At 37.6% G+C, this 13,355-nt stretch overlaps 1 protein-coding gene across 3 annotated transcripts in view; it reads left to right on the top strand.

Moving 5' to 3' along the window:
• The window catches only part of LOC102801601 (ATPase MORC2A-like), an 80,270-nt gene that overhangs the window by 15,619 nt on the left and 51,296 nt on the right, over positions 1-13,355 (top strand). For all 3 annotated transcript variants that reach the window (XM_085491416.1, XM_085491419.1, XM_085491417.1), the window contains exons 9-11: positions 1,773-1,901; positions 3,552-3,631; positions 4,518-4,597. In XM_085491416.1, the coding sequence (XP_085347542.1) occupies positions 1,773-1,901; positions 3,552-3,631; positions 4,518-4,597 (289 nt within the window). The remainder of the gene's footprint in view (positions 1-1,772; positions 1,902-3,551; positions 3,632-4,517; positions 4,598-13,355) is intronic.

Raw genomic sequence — 13,355 nt, forward strand, 5'->3', positions numbered from 1 at the left:
GTGAAGTGACAGAATAATGCACAGGAAGACAAACATAGTAAACTTGTTTTATTGTTATTCATTGCGAGAAACATTCGTTGGGATGATAGCAATTTGAATGCCCCATTTCCTGTGAGTGGCCGGACTAAAAAAGAAAAAACAAAAAATATTTTTGCAGACAAAATTAGGTGGTCCAACTAATAGAGGGGTCGAATTGATAGGATTACGGTACTCTCAGCACCTGTCACCATTCTGACTATTCTCAGCACCTGTCACCATTCTGACTATTCTCAGCACCTGTCACCATTCTGACTACTCCCAGCACCTGTCAACATTCTGACTACTCCCATCACATGTGTACATTCTGACTACTCTCAGCACCTGTCACCATTCTGACTATTCTCAGCACCTGTCAACATTCTGACTACTCCCAGCACCTGTCAACATTCTGACTACTCTCAGCACCTGTCAACATTCTGACTACTCTCAGCACCTGTCACCATTCTGACTATTCTCAGCACCTGTCACCATTCTGACTACTCCCAGCACCTGTCAACATTCTGACTACTCCCATCACATGTGTACATTCTGACTACTCTCAGCACCTGTCACCATTCTGACTATTCTCAGCACCTGTCAACATTCTGACTACTCCCAGCACCTGTCAACATTCTGACTACTCTCAGCACCTGTCAACATTCTGACTACTCTCAGCACCTGTCAACATTCTGACTACTCTCAGCACCTGTCAACATTCTGACTACTCTCAGCTCCTGTCAACATTCTGACTACTCTCAGCACCTGTCAACATTCACACCACTCCCAGCACCTGTCAACATTCACACCACTCCCAGCACCTGTCAACATTCACACCACTCCCAGCACCTGTCAACATTCACACTACTCCCAGCATCTGTCGACATTCTGACTACTCCCAGCATCTGTCGACATTCTGACTACTCCCAGCACCTGTCAACATTCACACTACTCTCAGCACCTGTCACCATTCTGACTATTCTCAGCACCTGTCAACATTCTGACTAGTCCCATCACCTGTGAACATTCTGACTACTCCCATCACCTGTGTACATTCTGACTATTCTCAGCACCTGTGAACATTCTGACTACTCCCAGCACCTGTCAACATTCTGACTACTCTCAGCACCTGTCAACATTCTGACTACTCTCAGCATCTGTCAACATTCACACCACTCCCAGCATCTGTCAACATTCACACCACTCCCAGCACCTGTCAACATTCACACCACTCCCAGCACCTGTCAACATTCACACTACTCCCAGCACCTGTTGACATTCTAACTACTCTCAGCACCTGTTGACATTCTGACTATTCCCAGCACCTGTCAACATTCTGACTACTCTCAGCACCTGTCAACATTCTGACTACTCTCAGCACCTGTCAACATTCTGACTACTCCCATCACCTGTCAACATTCCGACTACTCCCATCACCTGTCAACATTCTGACTTCTCCCAGCACCTGTCAACATTCTGACTATTCCCAGCACCTGTGAACATTCTGACTACTCCCAGCACCTGTCAATTTCTGCTCAAATGGTTTTTAATGAGCCAGTCAGGGTGATTTCTTTTTTAGTATGATATAATAATTGACATGGTACGAATTTTGCAGGTTTCATCAGCTGCACCATGCAGTATTGAAATGAGTAAAAAGATTAAATTGACCCACATTTTTTTTTTTTCAAGCAAATTTTTGGCAATAAAAGTTATTTCTTTGTAAGGGTTAATGTTTCAATTAATGGTTAATGTTTTAGAGATTATCTTGAAAGGCGGTCATTCCGAGCATATTCAGCAGTACTTTATGTGGAGCCTAAGATGAAGGTATATATACGTGGTCACAAAGTACAGACTAAAAGGCTTCCAAATAGTCTATATAAACCAAAGTAAGTGTCTTTATTAATTCATATGAACTATTATCGTCTATCTTTTTTTCCTTTAATCCTAGATGAAGCAAAATGTTGTCAGTGTCATCGTTGATTCTGTCATAAAATTGTATTCTTGTTGTAATAACTCAACCAGATTTCATTCTATTTATTTCAAACTTGTATATGATGTATTATATATTAACCAGTTAGGATCTTGGCCAAATTTGATTATGGTTCATGTTGTATGTATATTTTTTAAGATATTCATTAAATTTCACTTAAAATTGTCTTTTTGTGGTTACAATAACTGACACAATTTTTATCTGATCATCTTCAAATTTAAAATTCCTGTCAACCACAAGGAAAGATTCCAATTTGGTGTAACTAGCAAGTGCAATTTTCCAGCAATAGGGTATAATTTGGCTACATTTGTTAGTTGTTGAAATAATTGGACAGAATAAAGGCATTTATATTGCTGATAATGAGAACCAGTTGTTAGTAATATGATCTCTAAAATGTGTTGATTAGATAAATGTTGTTAGTGGTATAAATTCACAGCTTTTTCAAATCTGTCTATGATTTTATTTTGCTTAAATAAATATAGTTTATATTCAGTTCATTAGTCTGTAAAGGACATTGAGTTTATTTCGAGGGACTTGAATATTATTTTTTTTATGATGACTGCATTTTTTCTTGTCTATTTTTGATCAGAATTGTTCTCATCTAAATGTTAGCCAGTATTTTTTCGCATTTATTATGGCATTGTTTCAGGACTTTTATACTCAATTTAGCATGCGAAGAAAAGATCATGCATCATTAGTTTGTATCAATTCATTCATTTGTTTGTTTGTTTGAAATATTTAAATGTTTAATTTTGGATAAGTTTTGTGGCATATCAATGTAGGGTATGGATATACCAGTGTTATCTTTATTGAGTTACCAACCCTTTCATATAATATAATTAATCAAACAAAGGTTATTTGAAAAAGTTTACATCAAAGTGTTTCAGAAAATGTATTCCTGAAACAGTCTTGGTCAATAATGTTCAATGTTGCTGATAAGACTGTACTATTTATTCAATTCTTTTGTCATTTTTACTGTGCAACATATGTGCCATTGTCCTGTTGATGGCGAGTATGATAGATTACAGCAACAGTAAAATGTGAAAGATTAACTAACTCAAGTTAATTTTCAACTTTATTACACATGATTGATGATCACTAAACTAAGATGTCTGCTCTCATTTTTGCCAAAGAATGGTATGCTGACATGTATGTTGTATCACAACTTTTTTGGAGCTTCAAGTTGAAACAGACCCACCCATTCACCTTCCCACAGTCAAACATTTTCTCATTTAGAATACTATTGCGAGATTGACAATGTACACTGGTCTACACACTGCTTTCCTGATTTGCCATATAATAATATGGCAAAATACAGCTCAGTGCCTTTCAGTGTCTCTTCCTGCCAAAACAAGTTTTTAAAATGAATTAGATCTTAAGTGGTATGTTTTTCGGAACTAAAAAACTTTGACAGCATACATATGTTATTGATCAATGCTTACGATGAACATCCTTTGTTATGACAACATGCATTTACTGTATGGTCAAGTGTAATGCTAGGCAAATGAACTTTGACCTACAACACATAACCCTATTCTTTCATCAGGCAATATAGATATACGTCATTGCGATTTAAAAAAAGGTCTGAAATTGAAGCATCAAAAGCTGATAAAGAAGCAAAATGGGGTAAGTGTTGTTGGTAACTTATTTTCTCATTCCGTTTCACTATATTATGCTCAACTAAACGTCCACTTTCTACTTTTGAGACATTTTTATTTTTGGAGTCACTTTTGTCTAAGCGCCCATTTCCTTCAAAATGGCCCCAAATTTGACTATCTAATAATAAAACCTGGTCTTTGATCATTGTTCCAATCCGATTGCTTTGATATTAGGTGGATCTCTCTTATTTTTGGTAAAAAGTGATATTTTCGACTTCTTGTTCAAAACCGTAAGTCTGATTGCTCTGACATTAAACATATAGGTACCTCAGGTAGACCTCTCTCAGATTTGTTCATTTTGTGATGATATCAGCCGAGAGGCTGCTTGTTTATTATTATGCACACTATAATATATACATAATTTCCAGAGCTCTGGGCACTAAGTTGGATGAGATAACAAAAAAAATCAGTGCGAATAATGTAGCTCTAGGCCCTTGACTATTAGAGGTTAAGAGAGAACGGATACTATAAATAAGGGGTAAGATGGCCACTGTATTAGTATGCTAATCCGAACCAAGCCGCTTGCATTGTGGCGAGAGCTTCGTAAAATGTGCTATTTACGATGTTTTACGATCAAGCTTTGATTCCTAATACAAATCTACGGGGCATGAATATGTATGCTAGCGATTACACTCATCTGGTTGGGCTTTTGATGTATAAATGTTGTTATTTTCGTTTGAAGCGCGACAACTAAAAATCAAGAGTTTAAATTGGCGGCTAATGTATGCAAAATGCCTGTCAATCACAGTTTGAGTAAATGAAAATGTAAATCCTCTAGATGTTTATTCATTCTACAAAGCTTGTTGGTTTACAAACAGCATTATCGTATGTTTTTTTTTTTTTGTCATAAACAGCACTTGAGAAAGCCAAAGAAGCAATGCAGAAAGCTAAAAATCTAGAAAACAAGATAGGTCAACTAAGTAAAGATGCCAGAGTAAGTAAGCTTCCTGTGCCTATGAAACTTAAGTTGTTATAGATCCTGTGCCATACACCTTAAGTTGTTATAGATCCCGTGCCATACACCTTAAGTTGTTATAGATCCCGTGCCATACACCTTAAGTTGTTATAGATCCTGTGTCATACTCCTTAAGTTGTTATAGATCCTGTGTGATGGAGCTTAAATTGTTATAGATCCTGTGCCATACATACACCTTAAGTTGTTATAGATCCTGTGCCATACACCTTAAGTTGTTATAGATCCTGTGTGATGGAGCTTAAATTGTTATAGATCCTGTGCCATACACCTTAAGTTGCTATAGATCCTGTGTGATGGAGCTTGAGTTGTTATAGATCCCGTGCCGTACACCTTAAGTTGTTATAGATCCTGTGTGATGGAGCTTAAATTGTTATAGATCCTGTGCCATACACCTTAAGTTCTTATAGATCCCGTGCCATACACCTTAAGTTGTTATAGATCCCGTGCCATACACCTTAAGTTGTTATAGATCCCGTGCCATACACCTTAAGTTGTTATAGATCCCGTGCCATACACCTTAAGTTGTTATAGATCCCGTGCCATACACCTTAAGTTGTTATAGATCCCGTGCCATACACCTTAAGTTGTTATAGATCCCGTGCCATACACCTTAAGTTGTTATAGATCCCGTGCCATACACCTTAAGTTGTTATAGATCCTGTGTGATGGAGCTTAAATTGTTATAGATCCTGTGCCATACACCTTAAGTTGTTGTAGATCCTGTGCCATACACCTTAAGTTGTTGTAGATCCTGTGCCATACACCTTAAGTTGTTGTAGATCCTGTGCCATACACCTTAAGTTGTTATAGATCCCGTGCCATACACCTTAAGTTGTTATAGATCCTGTGTCATACTCCTTAAGTTGTTATAGATCCTGTGTGATGGAGCTTAAATTGTTATAGATCCTGTGCCATACACCTTAAGTTGCTATAGATCCTGTGTGATGGAGCTTAAGTTGTTATAGATCCTGTGCCATACACCTTAAGTTGTTATAGATCCTGTGCCATACACCTTAAGTTGTTATAGATCCCGTGCCATACACCTTAAGTTGTTATAGATCCTGTGCCATACACCTTAAGTTGTTATAGATCCCATGCCATACACCTTAAGTTGTTATAGATCCCGTGCCATACACCTTAAGTTGTTATAGATCCTGTGTGATGGAGCTTAAATTGTTATAGATCCCGTGCCATACACCTTAAGTTGTTATAGATTCTGTGTGATGGAGCTTAAATTGTTATAGATCCTGTGCCATACACCTTAAGTTGTTATAGATCCTGTGTGATGGAGCTTAAATTGTTATAGATCCTGTGCCATACACCTTAAGTTGTTATAGATCCTGTGTGATGGAGCTTAAGTTGTTATAGATCCTGTGTGACGGAGCTTAAATTGTTATAGATCCTGTGCCATACACCTTAAGTTGTTATAGATTCTGTGTGATGGAGCTTAAATTGTTATAGATCCTGTGCCATACACCTTAAGTTGTTATAGATCCTGTGTGATGGAGCTTAAATTGTTATAGATCCTGTGCCATACACCTTAAGTTGTTATAGATCCTGTGTGATGGAGCTTAAGTTGTTATAGATCCTGTGTGATGGAGCTTAAGTTGTTATAGATCCTGTGCCATACACCTTAAGTTGTTATAGATCCTGTGCCATACACCTTAAGTTGTTATAGATCCTGTGCCATACACCTTAAGTTGTTATAGATCCTGTGCCATACACCTTAAGTTGTTATAGATCCTGTGCCATACACCTTAAGTTGTTATAGATCCTGTGCCATACACCTTAAGTTGTTATAGATCCCGTGCCATACACCTTAAGTTGTTATAGATCCTGTGTGATGGAGCTTAAATTGTTATAGATCCTGTGCCATACACCTTAAGTTGTTATAGATCCTGTGCCATACACCTTAAGTTGTTATAGATCCCGTGCCATACACCTTAAGTTGTTACAGGTCCCGTGCCATACACCTTAAGTTGTTATAGATCCTGTGTGATGGAGCTTAAATTGTTATAGATCCTGTGTGATGGAGCTTAAGTTGTTATAGATCCTGTGCCATACACCTTGAGTTGTTATAGATCCTGTGCCATACACCTTGAGTTGTTATAGATCCCGTGCCATACACCTTAAGTTGTTATAGATCCCGTGTGATGGAGCTTAAATTGTTATAGATCCCGTGCCATACACCTTAAGTTGTTATAGATTCTGTGTGATGGAGCTTAAATTGTTATAGATCCTGTGCCATACACCTTAAGTTGTTATAGATCCTGTGTGATGGAGCTTAAATTGTTATAGATCCTGTGCCATACACCTTAAGTTGTTATAGATCCTGTGTGATGGAGCTTAAATTGTTATAGATCCTGTGTGATGGAGCTTAAGTTGTTATAGATCCTGTGCCATACACCTTAAGTTGTTATAGATCCTGTGTGATGGAGCTTAAGTTGTTATAGATCCTGTGCCATACACCTTAAGTTGTTATAGATCCTGTGCCATACACCTTAAGTTGTTATAGATCCTGTGTGATGGAGCTTAAATTGTTATAGATCCTGTGCCATACACCTTAAGTTGTTATAGATCCTGTGCCATACACCTTAAGTTGTTATAGATCCCGTGCCATACACCTTAAGTTGTTATAGATCCTGTGTGATGGAGCTTAAATTGTTATAGATCCTGTGCCATACACCTTAAGTTGCTATAGATCCTGTGTGATGGAGCTTGAGTTGTTATAGATCCCGTGCCATACACCTTAAGTTGTTATAGATCCTGTGTGATGGAGCTTAAATTGTTATAGATCCTGTGTGATGGAGCTTAAATTGTTATAGATCCTGTGCCATACACCTTAAGTTGTTATAGATCCTGTGCCATACACCTTAAGTTGTTATAGATCCTGTGCCATACACCTTAAGTTGTTATAGATCCTGTGCCATACACCTTAATTTGTAATAGATTCCGTGCCATACACCTTAAGTTGTTATAGATCCCGTGCCATACACCTTAAGTTGTTATAGATCCCGTGCCATACACCTTAAGTTGTTATAGATCCTGTGTGATGGAGCTTAAATTGTTATAGATCCTGTGCCATACACCTTAAGTTGTTATAGATCCCATGCCATACACCTTAAGTTGTTATAGATCCCGTGCCATACACCTTAAGTTGTTATAGATCCTGTGTGATGGAGCTTAAATTGTTATAGATCCTGTGCCATACACCTTAAGTTGCTATAGATCCTGTGTGATGGAGCTTAAGTTGTTATAGATTCTGTGCCATACACCTTAAGTTGTTATAGATCCCGTGCCATACACCTTAAGTTGTTATAGATCCCGTGCCATACACCTTGAGTTGTTATAGATCCTGTGTGATGGAGCTTAAATTGTTATAGATCCTGTGCCATACACCTTAAGTTGTTATAGATCCTGTGCCATACACCTTAAGTTGTTATAGATCCTGTGCCATACACCTTAAGTTGTTATAGATCCCGTGCCATACACCTTAAGTTGTCATAGATCCCGTGCCATACACCTTAAGTTGTTATAGATCCTGTGTGATGGAGCTTAAGTTAAATTGTTATAGATCCCGTGCCATACACCTTAAGTTGTTATAGATCCCGTGCCATACACCTTAAGTTGTTATAGATCCCGTGCCATACACCTTAAGTTGTTATAGATCCCGTGCCATACACCTTAAGTTGTTATAGATCCTGTGTGATGGAGCTTAAATTGTTATAGATCCTGTGCCATACACCTTAAGTTGCCATAGATCCTGTGTGATGGAGCTTAAGTTGTTATAGATCCTGTGCCATACACCTTAAGTTGTTATAGATCCCGTGCCATACACCTTAAGTTGTTATAGATCCTGTGTGATGGAGCTTATATTGTTATAGATCCTGTGCCATACACCTTAAGTTGCTATAGATCCTGTGCCATAGACCTTAAGTTGCTATAGATCCTGTGCCATAGACCTTAAGTTGTTATAGATCCTGTGATATAAACCTTTTTTTTATTTTTAATAAACTTTTATTGAGTCTTAGTACAATAGTACAACAACTTACAAGTAGCACATACATTGTTTCATAGAAAAATTACATCTTAGAAAAGTAACTGTTCATACACTATGTCAGAAATTAAAATGTGATTGATACAATTGTGGTCTTATTACTTTGCCAATACTGCAAGGAACTTGCCCCATTTTTTAAGGTGCTGTTCAAGTTTCCCTTTTTTGTTAGCTATTATATATTCTATTTTTTGTATATTGTGTACAAATGGTTCAAAAGGTCTAAAATAGGGAATTCTATTTTGACATCTACATATGTAGATATACCTCTTTGCTATTAATATTAAAAAATTTAGCAATATTGGGAACAGCGGGTTTCCCAACAGTATTAACATTGCGTTAAGGGAGCCTCTTAGCCCAACCTTCCTGCCCCAATTTTCTGAGAATTTTGTCCAAAAAATATTCACCAATGGACAATCAACCATGAGATGTATTAATGTTTCATCCTCCCCCTTGCAAAATGTACATAGCTTGGTTTCACAAATGTCAGGTCTAATTTTGTGTAATCTTATGTTTGTAGTGAGAAGGTTATGATTAACCTTCCACTGGAACTCTCTTAATTTTGTATCTATTGTTAATTTAAATGGCAAACAATATATATATTCCCATTCATGTATTGTCTCTTTTAAAAAATCAGCCAAAATACTTTCTGATTTAGGAGGGATGAAGCCCTGAGCAATAATACCCGGAGTGACCTGCTTTGCAGTACATTGTTTTATATGGATATGACAGTCTGTGAATTTCACCCCTATCATCTGTTTCCCTTGGTTTGTTATATCAAATTTTGACAAATCCACACCTTTTCTCAGCTCATTTGGAAGAGCTGAGATTATCCCATACCATTTCAAAAACAAGTGTTCAGGCAATTTGCTCAAGACTCCCTCTCTCCACTCTAAAAGTCTACCATTGTTTTTAAAGAGATGACCAACATATTTAATGCCAATTTCAGAGAACTCCTGAAAATAAAAAATTATTCCCAGCAATTAATATGTGCTTGTTATTCCATACTATCTGATTAAGAATATAATTTTCAGGGACGTGATCTTTTACTGATTGCCAGGACTTTAATAGACTAGCATGGAAATTATTAAGTTTTATTGCCATATTCATTGTATCGAAATTGCTATCCAGTAAATCCTCAATCTTGCCAAATTTGTCTATCTTGTTTTGCAAAAACCATTTCCAAGGGTGTTGCACATTCTTGTCACAATAACGGCGCATCCAATTTATTCTCTGGGATTTATATATGGCAAAAATATCAGGTATATTTAAACCACCTTTGTCAATACCCCCAACAGCTGTTTTCCAAGGCATCCGGTCAGGGCCGTTCCAAATAAATTTAAAAATCAAACTGTTTATCTTTTTCAAAACATCCATCTGAGGTTCAGAGAGGTTCATCACATACAAAACTCTAGAAATTCCCAAAGCTTTAATTATTTGAACTTTACCTAGTAGGGTCAAATTTCTCATTTTCCAGAAATTTAAAGACCTATTAAGAGACTCCAAGGGGGCTGCCATATTCATTTTGTCTGGTTATAAGCGATATAGATCCCAACAACTTTTATTGGTACAATTGGCCATTTTACCTGAAGTGGTTTGTTAGTCCCCGTTCGGACGCAGTCCGAAAACGGGGACTTATGTTTTGCCCTGTGTGCGTCCGTGCGTCCGTCCGTGCGTCCGTGATCACCTGTATCTCGAACATGCATGGACCGATTAAGTTCAAACTTCACTCATACATCACACATTATATGGGACATATGCACATGCATTTTTTTCATGATCCGATTAACGATAGCCGAATAGCGGCCATTTTAAGGCCGAAAATGCATCAAAATCGCACATTTTCACCATTCCGGACCCGGATCTCAGTTATGCATGGACGGATTTTGTTCAAATTTGGTACATACATTAAACATAATAGGACCTTGATGCACGTCATTTTTTTTTTGGGATCGGGTTCGAAATGGCCGACTGGCGGCCATTTTGTTTTAAAGAATTCAGTTTTGGATCCGTATCTGAGACATGCTTGGATTGATCGAGTTCAAACTTCACACACACTAGGTACATCATGTCACAAATATGTATGTGCATTTGTTTCATGATCTCATTAACGATAGCCAAATGGCGGCCACTTTAAGGCCGAAGATGCATTGAAATCGCACATTTTCACCATTCCGGACCCGGATCTCAGTTATGCATGGACGGATTTCATTCAAATTTGGTACATACATTAAACATAATAGGACCTTGATGCACGTCATTTTTTTTTCGGATCAAGTTCGAAATAGCCGACTGGCGGCCATTTTGTTTTAAAGAATTCAGTTCTGGATCCGTATCTGAGACATGTCTGGATTGATCAAGTTCAAACTTCACACACACAAGGTACATCATGTCACAAATATGTATGTGCATTTGTTTCATGATCTCATTAACGATAGCCAAATGGGGGCCGCTTTAAGGCCAAAAATGCATTGAAATCGCACATTTTCACCATTCCGGACCCAGATCTCAGTTATGCATGGACGGATTTCATTCACATTTGGTACATACATTAAACATAATAGGACCTTGATGCACGTCATTTTTTTTTTTCGGATCAAGTTCGAAATAGCCGACTGGCGGCCATTTTGTTTTAAAGAATTCAGTTCTGGATCCTTATCCGAGACATGTCTGAATTGATCAAGTTCAAACTTCACACACAAGGTACATCATGTCACAAATATGTGCATTTGTTTCATGATCTCATTAACGATAGCCAAATGGGGGCCGCTTTAAGGCCGAAAATGCATTGAAATCGCACATTTTCACCATTCCGGACCCGTATCTCAGTTATGCATGGATGGATTTTGTTCAAATTTGGTACATACATTAAACATAATAGGACCTTGATGCACGTCTTTTTTTTTCGGATCAAGTTCGAAATGGCCGACTGGCGGCCATTTTGTTAAAGAATTCAGTTCTGGATCCGTATCCAAGACATGTCTGGATTGATCAAGTTCAAACTTCACACACACATGGTACATCATGTCACAAATAGATATGTGCATTTGTTTCATGATCTGCTTAACAATAGCGGAATGATGGCCATTTTAAGGCCGAAAATGCATCAAAATCACGTATTTTCACAATTCCAGAACCGGATCTCAGTCATGCATGGATGGATTTTGTTCAGATTTAGCACAATGTGTTGTACATATGCAGGTGCATTTCGGTCATGATCTGCTTTGAATGTATATGTCACTCAAATATGAACGGAACGGGGACGTGTCATTGACAATGACTTGTCTTTTCTGTTTCGCCATCTACCCAACCACAAAGCCTCACTTTTTTCTTTATTAACCCCCAATCCTGAGATAATTTTAAAATGCTTTAATTTTTCAAATAACCTTTGGGCAGAAGGCAGGTTCCTAACAAAGCATGTTAGATCGTCTGCATATGCTACTCCTTTAATCTCCCCTTGATTTGGCACTTCAAATCCTTTGATGTCTGGATCAGCTCGTAGTGAACACATAAATATCTCTAGAGCCAGAATAAAAAGCATTGGTGACACAGGGTCACCCTGCCTGACCCCCCTTCCCAAGGGGAAGTACCCAGTGCTGGTTCCCTTGTTCATGACACAGCTAGTAATGTTTGTGTACAGAACTCTAACCCATTCCCTAAAATTTGGACCAAATTTAAATGTTTTCAGTGTCTCGTGAATAAAGTGCCATTCCACTGTATCAAATGCTTTTTCTATATCGATTGTAAGCAAAATACCTGCTAAGTTTTGCTCTTTAGAAAATTCAAGTACACCATTTACTAACCGCACCACATCTCCTATAAATCTATTCTTCACAAATGCAGATTGTGTTACATGAATAATGTGGGGCAAAACCCTTTCTAACCTCTTGGCTAAGCATTTGGTACCCAGTTTATAATCTGCGTTTAATAATGATATAGGGCGCCAATTTTTAATGAATCTCCTATCCCTTCCTTTTTTTTCTAGCAATGTTATAACCCCTTGACGCTGAGTGTGAGATAATTGGCCTTTTTCGTATGCCTCGTTCAAAGAGTCAACTACTAATTTACCAACAAGAGCCCAGAAACATTTGTAGAAATCTATGGGTAACCCATCATTTCCGGGGGCCTTATTGGGAGGAAATGTTTTCATCACTTCAACGGCTTCATCTAATGTAATTTTACCTTCACATGTCATCGCTTGTTCCTCTGTTAATTGTGGGACTTCTACATTTTCCAAAAACGGTTCTTGTAGAGGGTTGAAATTTTCATTGGAAATGTCCAAACCAGAGGAATAGAGCTTTTTGTAGAATGCTTTTATTTCTATATTGATTTCTTTTGTAGTAGAAATGGATGTACCATCACTTTTAATTAATTTATTAATATGTGATTTCTTATTGTTCAACTTTTGTAACTGTAAAAAGTATTTATTATTTTTTTCCCCCATTTCTACCCAATTTGCCCTAGATCTAATGATCATGCCATCAGTGATGACATCGTATTCAAGTTGTAGGTCATTTTTAATTTTTTCATGTTTATTTATAATTTCCACTGTTGGATCTTCCCCCATTTTAGATTCTAATTCTTCTAAACTATGTTCTAAGTTTGAGATTTTTTGGCCCTTTCTCTACTCTTTTGTTTACTATATTGTATTGTTGTTTTCTT

Source organism: Saccoglossus kowalevskii, chromosome 16 (assembly GCF_978046115.1).
Source record: "Saccoglossus kowalevskii chromosome 16, keSacKowa6.1, whole genome shotgun sequence".
NCBI classification, from domain to species: Eukaryota; Metazoa; Hemichordata; class Enteropneusta; family Harrimaniidae; genus Saccoglossus; species Saccoglossus kowalevskii.